The sequence below is a fragment of the Myotis lucifugus genome, unplaced genomic scaffold (assembly GCF_000147115.1).
Source record: "Myotis lucifugus unplaced genomic scaffold, Myoluc2.0 scaffold_482, whole genome shotgun sequence".
In the NCBI taxonomy this organism is placed as follows: Eukaryota; Metazoa; Chordata; class Mammalia; order Chiroptera; family Vespertilionidae; genus Myotis; species Myotis lucifugus.
The window spans coordinates 133485-148008 of record NW_005871530.1 but is presented as its reverse complement, the minus strand read 5'-3'; the positions used below and the strand labels follow the sequence as shown (position 1 = coordinate 148008).

Here is a 14524-nt window from a genome sequence, read left to right as displayed (position 1 = left end):
GAGAGGAAGGGAGAAGGATAGAGAGTTAGAAATATCAATGAGAGAGAAACATTGATCAGCTGCCTCCTGCACGCCCCGCACTGGGGATGTGCCCGAAACCCAGGTACATGCCCTTGACTGGAATCGAACCTGGGATCCTCCAGTCCGCAGGCTGACACTCTCTCCACTGAGCCAAACCGGCCAGGGCTACTGATTGATTTTAATACGACTTTTATTGACTTTGTTTAGAGAGAGGGAGAGGGAAAGGGATAGCGGGACAGAAACATTGATGAGAAACATCTATCTGCTGCCTCTTCGACGCCCCCTACTGGGGATGGAGCCTGAAACCCAGGCATGTGCCCTGACTGGGAGTCAAACTGGGAACCTCTCAGGTTCAAGGCTCAACTCTCAGCTGCTGAGCAACACCTGCCAGGCTTATTGATTTATTTGAGAGAGAGAGAGAGAGAGAGAGAGAGAGAGAGAGAGGGAGAGAGAGGGATTTGTTGTTCCACTTCTACAATCATTGGTTGATGCTTTTTTTTTTTTTTCATTTGTTGATTCTTATTGTGCCCTAACTGGGATCAAACCCTCAACCTAGGCACTCTCCCTGACCTAAATCGAACCCGCAACCTTTTCCATGTGCGGGATGACGCTCCAACCAACCGACCCACCCAGCAGGCGGTAGAAATATTTTCAGAGTCCGAGGCAGCAAGGCACCCCAAAGATAAAAAGGGGCCCTGACTGGTGTTGCTCAGTGGGCAGAGCATTGGCCTGCGGGCTGGAGGGTCCCGGGTTCGATTCCCGGTCAGGGCACAGGCCCGGGTTGCAGGCTCGATCCCCAGTAGGGGGCGTGCAGGAGGCGGCCGATCCATGATTCTCTCTCATCATTGATTTTTTATCTCTTCCTCTCCGAAATTAATAAAAATACATTTTTTTTTAAAAAGATAAAAAGGGGGCCCCCAAGGCCCGACTTAACACCAGCTCATCCAGTCCCGGCGTATAGAGTGTTGTGAGGGGGGCGCAGGCGGGAGCCGCCGGAGAAGAGGTGCCGACCCCAGAGGCTGGGACGCCATCCCCGCCCCCCGCGTCTCCCCGTGCGACACAGGCCCCGGTCGCCCCACCGCCCCGCGTCACCGCATCCCGGAGTCGCCTCGGGCCCCATTGGCCGGAAGTCGGTAGGCGGAGGCTCCCATTGGCCCGATGCCAGAAGTCTCCCATTGGTCGAAGCCTCAACAAGAGGAGACCCTATTGGTTGCGCGCTGCCACGCGCCGCGCGGCCTTCTGGGAGTTGTAGTCTGGACGTCCCCAGAGCGGCCGCCATTGTCCCGCGGCGGACGAGCAAGAGCGGACCCTGCGTCGGGGGCGGCTCTCGGGTTTGGGGTCGCCCCGCGCTCTGGTCCTCGACCTCTCGGCCCAGGATGGACCCTGAGGAGGAAGCGGCCGCACTGGCGATGGCGGTGACGCCGGGGCCGCCGCCGGGACGGCCTCAGGTAACAGTAACAATAGCCGTCACGACGGGGGCCGCGGGCCCGGCCGGACGTCTCCCTCCGCGTCTGACCTTTCACCCCCGCGGCGCGCGGGGAAACTGAGGCGAGGTGCGCGTGCGCGGCCTGGCGCGCGGCTGGGGGTCCCCGAGAGCGGGTGCGCGGCCGCTCCCCGCCTCCCGGGGCTCGGATGCGGCTGAGGGTCCTTCCCGGGACCCTGGCCTGCGGGCCGGGCAGCCCCTCGGGAGGCGAGGAGACGTCAGGCGGCCCCGCCCCCGTGAGGGGCGGAGAGACACCCCGGGGCCCGGCGCCACCCCCGGGGCTGAGGGCAGCCGTGCGGGTCGCGGTGGGCAGGCACCCGACCCCCAGCCCCGCGAGTCCAGGCCAAGTGGCCGCTGCCTGTGTTTGTCTGGCGGAGCGTGACCTATGAACCGGGAGGTCAGGGTTCAAGTCCTGGTCGGGGCGCTGCGGGCTCCTTCCCCAGTTGGGGGGGGTGGGGAGGAGGGGGGCGTGCAGGAGGCAGCTGGTGCCTGATCCTCTCTCATTGATGTTTCTCTCTCTCCCTTCCTCTCTCTAAAATCAATTTTAAAAAAGTAAAATGCCGCCCTAGCTGGTGTGGCTCAATGGATAGAGCGTCGGGCTGCGGACTGAGGGGTCCCGGGTTCGATTCCGGCCAAGGGCACCTGCCTGGGCTGCAGGCTCGATTCCCAGTGCGGGGCGTGCAGGAGGCAGCCGATCCATGATTCTCTCTCACCATTGATGTTTCTCTCTCTCTCTCCCTCCCTTCCTCTCTGAAATCAATAAATTTAAAAAATGAATAACTTTATTTAAAAAAAAATAATAATAAAAAATAAAGTACTGCTTCTCCCCATTGTAAGGAGACAAATGTCACTCAGAATTCCTGAAGCTGGCATCTTTGAACTTCTTTTTTTTTTTTAATCCTCATTGGAGGATATGTTTACTGATTTTTAGCAGAAAGGGAGGGAGGGAGGGGGCAGAGAGAGAGAGAGACATCGATGTGAGAGAGCAACATGGGTCAGCTGCCTCCTGCACCGGCCCCCACTGGGGATTGAGCCTGAGCCCCAGGCATGTGTCCTGACTGGGAATTGAACTGTGACCTCCTGGATCTATATATATATCTTTTGTATTTATCATTATTATTTGCTTATTTTTATAATTTTTTTTATTGTCTAAAGTTTTACATATGTCTCCTTTTTCCCCCCCAATTGACGCCCCACCCCCACCACCAGCCATTCCCACCCGGGCCAGCCCCCACAGCCCCAGTGTCTGTGTCCATTGGTTCTGCTAATGTGCATGCATACAAGTCCTTTGGTTGCTCTCTAAACCCACCCCCCTCCACCTCCCCTGCCATTTGTCTCTGGATCTATTCTTGTTCATCAGTTTATGTTGATCATTATATTCCACACATGGGTGAGATCATGTGATATTTATCTTTCTCCAACTGGCTTATTTCGTTGAGCATAATGCTCTCCAGTTCCATCCATGCTGTTGCAAATGGTAAAAGTTCCTTCTTTTTTTTATAGCGGTAGTATTCCATCGTGTAGATGTACCACAGTTTTCTAATCCATTCATCTGCTGATGGGCACTCAGGCTGTTTCCAGATCTTAGCTATGGTGAATTGTGCTGCTATGAACATAGGAGTGCATATATCCTTTCTGATTGGGGTTTCTGGGACCTCCTGGTCCTTAAGTCTATGCTTAGCGAGGAGATAGAAACATGGGTCAGCGGCCTCCTGCACGCCCCCCACTGGGGATTGAGCCCGAAACCCAGGCCTGTGCCCTGAGGAGAATCCAACGGGCAACCCTTCTGCGCAGGGGAGGGCGCCGGACCTGGACACACTGTCCAGGCCGTTGGCGGGTTCTTGCACCTGCCCCGACCTGGGCTCACACCTGCACCCTCGGCCGGTGGGGACTGCGCTCTCCCGGGCCAGGGCTCTATCTGCTTGGAGGTTTTCTTTTAGCTCCTTTGTTAGTTTTTGTTTTTTTTTAATATATTTTATTGATTTTCTACAGAGAGGAAGGGAGAGAAATAGAGAGTTAGAAACATCGATGAGAGAGAAACACCAATCAGCTGCCTCCTGCACACCTCCTACTGGGGATGTGCCCGCATCCAAGGTACATGCCCTTGACCAGAATCGAACCTGGGACCTTTCAGTCCGCAGGCCGACGCTCTACCCACTGAGCCAAACCGGTTTCGGCTCCTTTGTTAGTTTATTATGTGGCCTTTATTATTGAGTTGTAAGAGTTCTTTGTATCTTCTGGATACAAATCTTTTATCAGATTAGTGTGTGTTTTGCAATTAGTACCTTCCATTATGTGGGTGTCTGTTCGCTGGAGTTTCCTTTGGGGCACGAAAGGTCTTCATGTTGAGGACGTTCCGTTTATTTCTTGTGCTTTTTGCTGTCGTATCTCAGAGTCCTCTGCCAAGTCCAGGGTAGGAAGACTGTCCCTGTGTTTTCCGCTAAGAGTTCAGTCGTTTCCGCTGTTAACGTTTATGTGAGGTGGGGACCAACTTCATGCTTTTGCACGCGGCTCCCTGCTGGTCCTGGAGGGCGTGTTTCACAGCCAGGCAGCCCCCGCCACGGCCCCGAGGAGACAGGAAACGAGGAGGCAGGCTGGGTCCCTGCTCTGGGCTGCTCTATGTTGTTGTCAGTTCTCATCTGAGGACATGTTCCTGTTGATTAGAGAGAGTGGGAGGGAGGGGGAGAGACAGGAAGAGACACATCGATTGGTGGCCTCTGGCACGCACCCTGACCAGGCCCGGCCATCGAGCCTCTAACCGAGGTCCCTGCCCTTGACTGGAACGGAACCTGAGACCCTTCAGTCCACAGGCCGACGCTCTATCCACTGAGCCACACCGGCCAGGGCTGTGGGACACGTTTTAAGTACATTGTACCAATTTCTAAAAATTAAGCTGACCTAATTTTCAGCTTCTCACCAGAGACGGGCAGTTCTGACCACTGAGGCCCGCGTTTCCCCACAGTCAGTGAGTCCAGCTGCCCTGTACACGGGCCCATTCCCTGTCCCCTCCGGTGTCGCCCTCGGGTTAAACGCTCACATTGGCCACGCCAGCCCTGGGCGCCTGCCCGGTTCCTGAGGCAGGGGGGCTTCTGACTCTCACTGTGACCCTCTTGTCAGAGGACAGGCCTGGCTGAGCCTGAGGGTTCGTGTAAACTGTAGGTGCATAACAAACCACCCCAGGCCCGGGGCCTTGACAGCAGCCGTTCTGTGGCCCACAGATCTGCGAGGCAGGAGCGCAGACGGTCTCTGTCCGCACCCTCAGCTGTCTGAGATCGTTGTGGGTCTGCGGTGGGTGGTTCGATCGTGCTGGCGGCTCTCACACGTCCTCGCTGTGCCGTCCACAGGGACATGTAGAACCCAGTGGGTGCCAGCGGGACCCGCTCACATCCCAGGACGTGCTCTCTCTCCTCCTCCCCACTCCTCCTCTTCCTGTAAGCGCTGAGGGGAAACCCAACTGATGGGGCCTGTGTGTGATGTTTCAGGAGCCGGTGACCTTCCGGGACGTGGCCGTGGACTTCTCCCCGGAGGAGTGGGGGCATCTGGGCCCTGAGCAGAGGACGCTGTACCGGGACGTGATGCTGGAGACCTTCGGGCACCTGCTGTCTGTGGGTGAGGCCGCCACCCGAGCTGAGAGCAGATTCCTGCACTAATTCTTCGTGGGTAACAGGTCGTAGGCCTTGGGCTGGGGACCAGGACCTTGGGTTCTCCATCCCTGAGGGACATGTGGACGGGGAGGTGTCTGCCCTTCCCTGTCCCATTGCAGAGCCTTCTCTTGTGTGAGACTCCCCGCCTGGCGGTCAGGGGTCCAGGGCTGGGGCGGGGCTGCTCCTTCGTGTCCTGAGCAGAACCCACATTCCGTTTCTCTCTGTTTCCAGGGCCTGAGCTTCCCAAACCGGAAGTCATCTCCCAGCTGGAGCGAGGCGCTGAGCTGTGGGTGGTGGAGCGAGGACTCGCCCAGGGCTGCTGTCCAGGTGGGGATCCCTACGGGGCGCTGCTGGAAAGGGGTGGTGAGCCGGGTCCTCCAGACCAGTGCTCACAGCGAAAGGTTACGGGGAAGGTCCAGAAAGGGGAAAGGGCGGGCGAGGCCAAGTCCAGAGGAAGGCAGGCTCCAGGTCGCCGTCCCCATGGGCTCCAGGTCACCGTCCCCATGGGCTGAAGGTCACCGTCCCCATGGGCTGAAGGTCACCGTCCCCATGGGCTCCAGGTCACCGTTCCCATGGGCTCCAGGTCGCCGTCCCCATGGGCTCCAGGTCGCCGTCCCCATGGGCTCCAGGTCGCCGTCCCCATGGGCTCCAGGTCGCCGTCCCCATGGGCTGAAGGTCGCTGTCCCCATGGGCTGAAGGTCACTGCTCCCCTGGTGCTGAGTCCGGTGGTGGCTGCAGCCGCCAGAGAAAATGGGTCCACCTTCACCTCAGTGCACTAAGCAGGGGGCCCTCCTGGGCCTGGAGGCCTGGGCACTGCAGCTCCCCAGGGGTCCTGAGGTGGGCACCCCACCACCTTGTGGCCTGTGACTCGGGTTTTCTAAAACTGAGCTGCTCGCCTGCCCTGAGCCCCCAGGCTGCTGCTCCAGGCTTCGTTCAGCGTCTGCTCCCAGCTCCTGAAGGCAGGCTCTCCATCTGTTGGGGTCACTGCTTGATCCCCAGCATCTGAGGTCAGATAGCAAGTATTTTAGGCTTTGCAGGCTGCGTGTAGTCTGTTTTCTATCACCATGAACATAACAGCTTAAAACAGGGGTCCTCAAACTTTTTAAACAGGGGGCCAGTTCACTGTCCTTCAGACCGTTGGAGGGCTGGACTATAGTTTAAAAAAAAACTATGAACAAATTCCTATGCACACTGCACATATCTTATTTTGAAGTAAAAAAACAAAATGGGAACAAATACAATATTTGTATTTGCATGTGGCCTGCGGGCCGTAGTTTGAGGACCCCTGGCTTAAAACAAAGCACATTGGGCAGGGAGAGCGGGGTGGGCTAGAAGGGGTCAATGGTGGAAAAAGGGGCATTTGTAATACTTCCAACAATAAAGGTAAGTTTAAAAAAACCAGTGTCTCAGTTCTGTCAGTCAGACCGGCTGGTTTTCTTGCTCCGGGTCACACGGCCGTAGTCATGTCAGCCGGGCTGTGTCAGCCGGGCTGGGGTGGGCTCACTGGGAGGCCGCACCGGGTTGCTGGCCGAGTTCAGCTCTGGGCGTCCTGGGACTGAGGGTCCTGGGTCTTTGCAGACCATCGTCCAAGGGCTGTTCTCAGCTCCAAGAGGCTCCTGCACAGGGGCTCCCCCTCCTCCCTCCCTCGTCCCATAACGTTGAGGGGGTGGCTTTGAGGCCACCTGGGTAACCCCGATTCTTTTTTCGGTTTTTTTCTTTGTATTTTTTATTTTAATCCTCACCAGAGGATATTTTTTCCATTGATTTTTAAAGAGAGTAGAAGGGAAGGAGGGGGGAGAGAAATTGATGTGAGAGAGGCCCACTGATAGGTTGCTTCCTACATGTTCCCTAAATACGTTTTTATTGATTTTAGAGAGAGGAAGGGCGGAGAGAGAAACATTGATTGGTTGCCTCCCTCATGCACCCTGACTAGGAACCAGACCCACAACCCAGGCATGTGCCCTGACTGGGAATCGAACCGGTGACCTTCATGCTCAGCCAACAGCCACAGCGGCCGGGGCCCAGCTCCCTGTTGTGAGGGTTAAGGGCAGCTGATGGCGACCTTCCTGCCGCCTGCAGACCCTCCACGGCGATGCCTCCGTGGCTGTGACTGGACAGCAGGCCGGAGCTTTAGAATCCCTCCTGTCTGTGTTGCATATTCTTTTTTTTTTTTTTCCTACAGCCCTTTTCAAACACAAAAACCTGATCACTTAAGTGATATAAAGTCTAATCACTGGGTTGTCCACCTAAAACTAATATACCGGTACCGGTATTGGATGTCAGCTGTGAGTGAAAAAGTAAAAGCTAAAGTTTAAAAACAGACATAAAAGCCATCCGTCACTGGGGCACTTCGTTTCCCGCCTGTGCTCTGGGCGGACGCCCCGCCGAGGAGGGGCCTGGACGTTAGGTCGGAGGATGGGTGACGGCAGCTGTGGGTGCAGCGGGCACTGGTGTTGGCGGAAGAGCAGACCTCGGCCCGCGGGGGGGGGCCGGGCTGTTGGGGGGCCGACTCCCCTCTGTTCCTTCCCGGCCTCATCAGCGCTCTGCTTTCTTCCAGGCTGGGACCCGGGACCTGAAGGGCCCGCGCCGCCCGCGGGGCAGGTCCTTCCTGAGGAAGCGCCGTCCGGTGTCACGGACAGGACAGGCCTCCCGGGGGCCGCCGCCCGCCCCGCCCCGGGGGAAGGCTGGGGCTGCGGGGGCCGCGTCCGGGCGCCCGAGGAGGACCAGGATGGCTGCAGGCCGGCGGAGTTCTGCCTCGAGGAAGCCCCCGCTCAAGGAGGAGCCCCGAGAGCCTCGGCCTCGGGGACAGCCGTGTCCCGAGCGCAGACCTGGCCTGTTCCCCGAGGCTCCTGGGAGCGCCTCCGCCTGTCCCTCCGGACTCGCAGGCCCACAAGACTCGGGGGCCCCCTCCCCGCCGCCCCCAGCCAAGCAGCCCGGCTTCCGCGGAGCCGCCGTGGGACAGCGGGGCCGGGGCCCTGGCGGAGCTCGCGGCCGGCCCCCCGCCCGAGAAGCCCTACAAGTGCGCGGACTGCGGCAAGTCCTTCAACCACAACGCGCACCTCACGGTGCACAAGCGCATCCACACGGGGGAGCGGCCGTACACGTGCAAGGAGTGCGGCAAGGCCTTCAGCCAGAACTCCTCGCTGGTGCAGCACGAGCGCATCCACACGGGGGACAAGCCCTACAAGTGCGCCGAGTGCGGCAAGTCCTTCTGCCACAGCACGCACCTCACCGTGCATCGCCGCATCCACACGGGCGAGAAGCCCTACGCCTGCCAGGACTGCGGCCGGGCCTTCAACCAGAACTCCTCGCTGGGCCGGCACCGGCGCACGCACACGGGCGAGAAGCCCTACGCCTGCAGCGTGTGCGGGAAGGCCTTCTCGCGGACCACCTGCCTGTTCCTGCACCTGCGGACGCACACGGAGGAGCGGCCCTACGAGTGCAACCACTGCGGCAAGGGCTTCCGGCACAGCTCCTCGCTGGCGCAGCACCAGCGCAAGCACGCGGGCGAGAAGCCCTACGAGTGCCGCCAGCGGCTCATCTTCCAGCAGGCGGCGCTCGCGGCGCACCCGTGGGCGGGCGCCCTGGGCTGCGACTCGGCCCTGGCCCCGGGGGAGAGCGCCCCGCGCAGCGACCGGCCCTTCCGGTGCGGCCAGTGCGGGAAGTGCTTCATCCAGAGCTCGCACCTCATCCGGCACCAGGTGACGCACACGCGGGACGGGCCTCGCGGGCGGAGGCGGCGGCGGCCGGAGCAGCCCCTGGGCCGCAGCTCGATTCCTCACCTGCGCCCGGGTGAGGCCCCCGGGGATGGGCCCGCCTGCCGGCAAGGCGCTCGCTCTGTTTGACATCCAGGGGATCGTGCAGGAGCGGAAGCCCGTGCACGTGATTGCGGTGGAGGAGCCGCCCGTGGGCGCGTCCGTGGTGTTTGACATCAAGGAGTCCCCCTAGGGGGACAGGCACTGCAGTGACCGAACCGGCCCAGAGGCCGCGTGGGCTGACCACAAGGGAGGAAGGCCTGGGCGCCTCCGCTCACCCCAGACGCCAGAGCTTGGGGGCCTCCGCTCTCCCCAGACGCCGGAGCTTGGGGGGCCTCCGCTCTCCCCAGACGCCGGAGCTTGGGGGGCCTCTGGTCTATCGAGCCCGGCAAACCCTTTAAACTCATATTTTCTACTATTGCCTCTGGGAACCTGAAACGGGTTCACAGGTCACGTTAGAAAGCCAACATAGGCCCCATTTTGTAAAAAATAATTAAAGCAAAAGTCATTATAATGGAGTAACGTGTACCCAGCCGGTGCGGAATCTCCTGACCGAGCTGTCATGCCGGGGACCTGGCAGGGCCTGTGGGTGTCGTCTAGTAACTGGGTCTGAGGTTGGCCAGGAAGCATTGTGAGGGGCATTCCTGTCCGGGATGATTTTTTTTTTTTTTTTAATCCTCACCAGAAGAATAAAAAACATTTCCCTATGGACTATTTTTTTAGAGAGTGGAAGGGACAGGTGCAGAGGGGAGAGAGAGACTGATGTGTTAGAGACACATCGGTTGGTTGCTCCCACTCGTGCCCCAAAGGGAGCCACAGATTGAATCTGCAACCAAGGTACGTGCCCTTGACCAGAAATTAATCCTCGACCCTTCAGTCCACGGGCCGGTGCTCTAACCACTGAGAAACCTGCCAGGGCGGGAGGTGGATCTTCAGAGAGTTGACTCGCTCTTGGAAAGGTTTTGAGCAAAATAAAATGCCATTGCATTTCTGGGAAGTTCTCAGAATGCAGGATTAGTGTGTGTCCACCCGTGAAGCCTGCCGAGGGTCTCCGTTCACACAACACACAGATTGTTTCATACGTACACGCGGGGTCCCCAGGGCCAGTCTGCACTTCACGGGCTTTAGAGTAGCTTGGCCCCCACCCCCATCAGCCACCCTCATGCCCAAAGCAGACGGCACAGAAGCCCTGAGATGCCACTGCTCCTGGGAAAGCCAGTGCTGCTCGGAGCCGCAGGTTGGTTCTCCATTGGTGATGTCTGGTTGTCATGACTGCAGGAGGCAGGGCCACTGCATCTGTGGGCTCAGGCAGGGATGCTGCTCACCATCCCATAATGTGCACACTGCCAAGGTAGCGACACCGCGCCCAGCACCAGCCGCCATTTCACAAACTGTAAATTGGTTGGTCGGGGCTGTGCTAACAATGTTTTACGTTTGTTTGTTTGTTTTTTTATTGATTTCAGAGAGGAAGGGAGAGGGAGAGACAGAAACATCAATGATGAGAGAGAATTCTTGATGGGCTGCCTCCTGCACGCCCCTCACTGGGGATCGAGCCCTCACCCGAGCATGTGCCCTTGACTGGAGTGGAACCTGGGACCCTTGAGTCTGCAGGCTGACGCTCTGTCCACTGAGCCACACCAGCGAGGGCTCTTCTTCAGTCTTATCTTCGTTCTGGGGGGGGAGTTTGTCGCCATCTCCAGCCTGCCCATCAGCTGCTCCTCGCTTTGCCTGGTGAAATGCCCTCTGATCTGGCCTCACGCCACCAGGTGTTCTGGGGCGCCTCGTGAATTGTGTGACCCCACCTTGTATGGGGTCCCTGCTGGAGGCCCCAGATGTCGGTGCCAGGTGAGGCCAGACTTCTGAGAACATGGTTTATTTCTGTGTGACGCGGGGCATGCTCACGGGACCATTCATGTTCACAGCTGCAAACCCCGCCTCGATCACCTTACTGCTCCAATTTTAAACCTGAGCAAAGCCAAGCTCCCCAGCTTGGTCCACGCTGTTGTTGACATAAAGAGCACTGTGACAGCCCTGCTGGTTTAGTCAGTGGTTAGAGCCTTGGCCCGCAGACTGAAGGGTCACGGGTTCGATTCCGGGTCAAGGGCACGTACCTCAGTTGCAGGCTCCCAGCCCCAGTAGGGGCACGTGCAGGAGGCAACCGGACGATGTATCTCTCTCATGTCAACCTTCTCTCTCCTCCCACCCACTGTCTCTAGAAAGTCATGGAAATTATCCTCGGGTGAGGATTTAAAAAGCACACAGTGTGATCAGGTGTGATCCTTGGTGTCTCATAGGCCAACGTGTATAAAACCCAGGGTTTAGCCCGGCCGGGGTGGCTCAGTGCTTGAGCATTGAACTATGAACCAGGAGGTCAGGGTTTGATTGCCGGTCAGGGCACAGGCCCATGTTGCACACTTGATCCCCAGTGTGGGGCGTGCAGGAGGCAGCCGATCCATGATTCTCTCTCATCATTGATGTTTCTATCTCTCTCTCCCTTTTCCTCTCTGAAATCAATAAAAAACATATATTTTTAAAGTGGTGACAGGAGAAGATTTTACCTTGGGTGGTGGGCACACGGTGCAGTATATGGATCTTGTAACATAGACGCCCACACCTGGAACCTATATGATCATGTTGACCAGTGTCACCCCAATAAATGTAATGAAAACAAAAACCCAGGGTTTGAATCTCCCGCTTTCTAACCTAGAATGGAGCAAAGTGGACCCCCATAGACATGGCGCCCGCCCCGCGGCACGTTCAGTCATTTGCTCCGAGATACAGACACGGCCTCCTGGTTTGCTGTTCCCCCCGCACGGGCATCGCAGTGAAGTTAGGTACATCCATTCACATCCAAAGTAGGAAGGAAGCAACACTGGCCCTGGGATGGGAGGCACTGCAGCCTGCGGGAGGCATGTGAGGCTGGCGGAGCCCGGAGTCCCGGAAAGACGGGCGTCTGGCGGCTCATCCCTGGAGGTTCTGCCTGCAAGGCCCCCCATGAAGCCCAGGCGTGTGTCCCTGCACAGCCTCCGTGTCCGCCCTCGGCCGCCCCACCTTCTGGGTCACTGGGGGCAGGGAGCCTTCCCTTCGCACAGGAAGGCGTGGCCTCGGTGATGGTTCCCCTTCACACAGCAGGAAGGTGGGCACAGGACACGGAACCGCCCACCGTTACACACAGTGACGTCAGAGTGGCTTCAACAGGTTGGGGTTCCTTGGAGGCCACCTCGGGGCCAGAGCCGCGCACTCTGCAGCCTCTCCACCTCCCCCAGCGTCTCGTCTCGGGAGACTTGGCTCCAGCCCTTGCATCCAGATCAAGAGACGGGGGAAGGGCAGGCCAGCACAGGCCTCCAGCAGACGCCCACTGCGTCTCATGGGCCAAGACGGGCCCCATGGCCCGCCTCAGGACAGGGGGCTCGGAAAGCTGGTCTTCAGCTTTTCCAGGCTCCATGGTGCAGACCTGCACCCCGAGAAATGGGCGTGGGGAGTAGAGTGGGTAACAGGCAGCTGGCGTCCTCTGCGCCTCCTGCAGCCTCACAGGTCCCGTCCCTGGGTCAGACGCCCCTGCCTCTGGCCCAACCCTCATCCCCTGGGTCGTCCAGCCTGCGGCCAGGCCCTCCTACATCCTGGGGTCCTGCCCCTCTGATCCCTTCCACCTCGAGGGGCTCCTTATCCAACCCCTCACCTCTTAAATGTTGGGGGGTCCCAGGACAGTGCCCGGGGCCTGTCTTATGCTCCACATCCTCCCCATGTATCCTCTCTACACCCACAGCTTTGCAGCTCTGTCCCCCGTCTGGGCCTCTGGTGCCGAGTTCTAACTTCCGCCAGAACAGCAACAGAGCTGTCCCCTTGCTCCAGGGCCCTTTCTCTGGGTTCGTACCCCCCCATCCCCACCCCCGACCAAGCCAGAAGGTAAATGAGCTTTGGCCTCGGTGGCCTCCTGCTCTGCAGACCTCACCACCTGCACATCGGCTCTTCCTGCTCCTACTCCCCCACCTCCAGCCCCAGAGGAAAGGGACAGCCCTCTGCCAGCACCTGAACCCCCTTGGACAGTCCCTTCTCTCTGCCCCTCTGCTGTGCGGGCTGCAGACTCAGAAAGGCTCCACCGGCCGGCGTCCTCGGGAGGGGGACCCCGCTGTGGCTCCGGGACTGGCCTGAGGTTGCCCCGTCCCCTCCACCGGGCCCCGAGATGGCAGCACCTGAAGGGCTGTTTCCACGGTTCAGAGTGGGCGCTGGGCGGGCACCCACCTGCCTCCCAGGCAGCCCAGACCTCTGCAAATGTCCCGTTTCTCATCTCATGTCAAAAGTAAAAATGTGGAAGCCACCTTCTCATCGACCACGGGGAGCCTAGCTGAGTGGCCTGTGGTGTGAAGTGGAGAACTGCCGGCCTTAAAACTGGGGGTGTCGCCCTACCCGGTTTGGCTCAGTGAATAGAGCCCCAGCCTGAGGACTGAAGGGTCTGGGTTCGATTCCAGCCAAGGGCACATGCCTGGGTTGTGGGCTCGATCCCCAATAGGGGGCGTGCAGGAGGCAGTGATTAATGATTCTCTCTCATCATTGATGTTTCTATCTCTCTCTCCTCCCTTCCTCTCTGAAATCAATAAATATATTTTAAAAAAAACTGGGGGTGTCTCCGTGTACGAGGGTGGGCAGAGCTCCAGGACACGTGGTTAAGTGAGACGGTGGGAGCCGTGTGTGTTGTGTCTCCCATTTGTGTCTCACACATCTGCTGTGAAAGGGTGCAACGTACCAGCTGCTCTTGGGGAGGAGAAACGGAGGGAAAGGGATGAAGAATAATTTTCACTCTATATCTTTTGATATTTTTGGAATTTTGAAACATGGAAAGTACTACCAGTTCAAGAAATAAAAAAAACTCTCAAATGAAAGTAAGTGTAATCATTTCTTCCATTGTTTACTGTCTCTCTCTCTCCCATTAAAACAGTGGTTCTCAACCTTGGCTGCACATTAGAATCACCTGGGAATCTTTTTAAAATCCTGATTTCTGGCCCTAACCGGTTTGACTCAGTGGATAGTGCATCGGCCTGCAGTCCGGGTTTGATTCCGGTCAAGGGCATGTACCTTGGCTGCGGGCACATCCCAGTAGGGGGTGTGCAGGAGGCAGCTGATTGACGTTTCTCACTCATCGATGTTTCTAACTCTCTATCCCTCTCCCTTCCTCTCTGTAAAAAATCAATAAAATATATTTTTTAAAAAAAATAGAATGAAATCCTGATTTCTGGGCCTCATCCCAGGTGATTCTAATGTGCAGCCAAGGTTGAGAACCACTGCATCAAAACATCCATATGACTGTGTCTTGGCCACACCTGTTCTATGTATACACAGGTGCACGCACATGTGTGTGTGTTAGCAGAACCTGGTTAATGTAAAATAGCTGCTACTCGCCCTGACCGGTGAGCAGTGGGTAGAGCAGCAGCCTGCACACCACAGGGTCTCAGGTTCGGTCCCCGGTCAGGGTGCTGTGCAAGGCAACCAATCCCCATGCACACACATCAGCCCTTCCCTCCTGCGTCTCGCCAGGGCCTGGATGTAGGACAGCTGGGACTGCAGAGCACTCCCCCACCTGACAGTCCCCGTAAGGAAGCATGCACGTGGCGCAGTGCTTGAGC

At 58.0% G+C, this 14524-nt stretch overlaps 1 protein-coding gene across 1 annotated transcript; it reads left to right on the top strand.

The window, feature by feature from the left end:
- Positions 1–1291: 1291 nt before the first annotated feature.
- On the top strand, positions 1292–9900 carry ZNF8 (zinc finger protein 8). The gene is given in 6 exon segments (XM_023744709.1): positions 1292–1469; positions 4987–5113; positions 5380–5475; positions 7082–7195; positions 7762–8953; positions 8955–9900. Coding segments are annotated over 6 exon segments (1743 nt in total). The 5' UTR covers positions 1292–1397; the 3' UTR covers positions 9097–9900.
- Positions 9901–14524: the final 4624 nt, after the last annotated feature.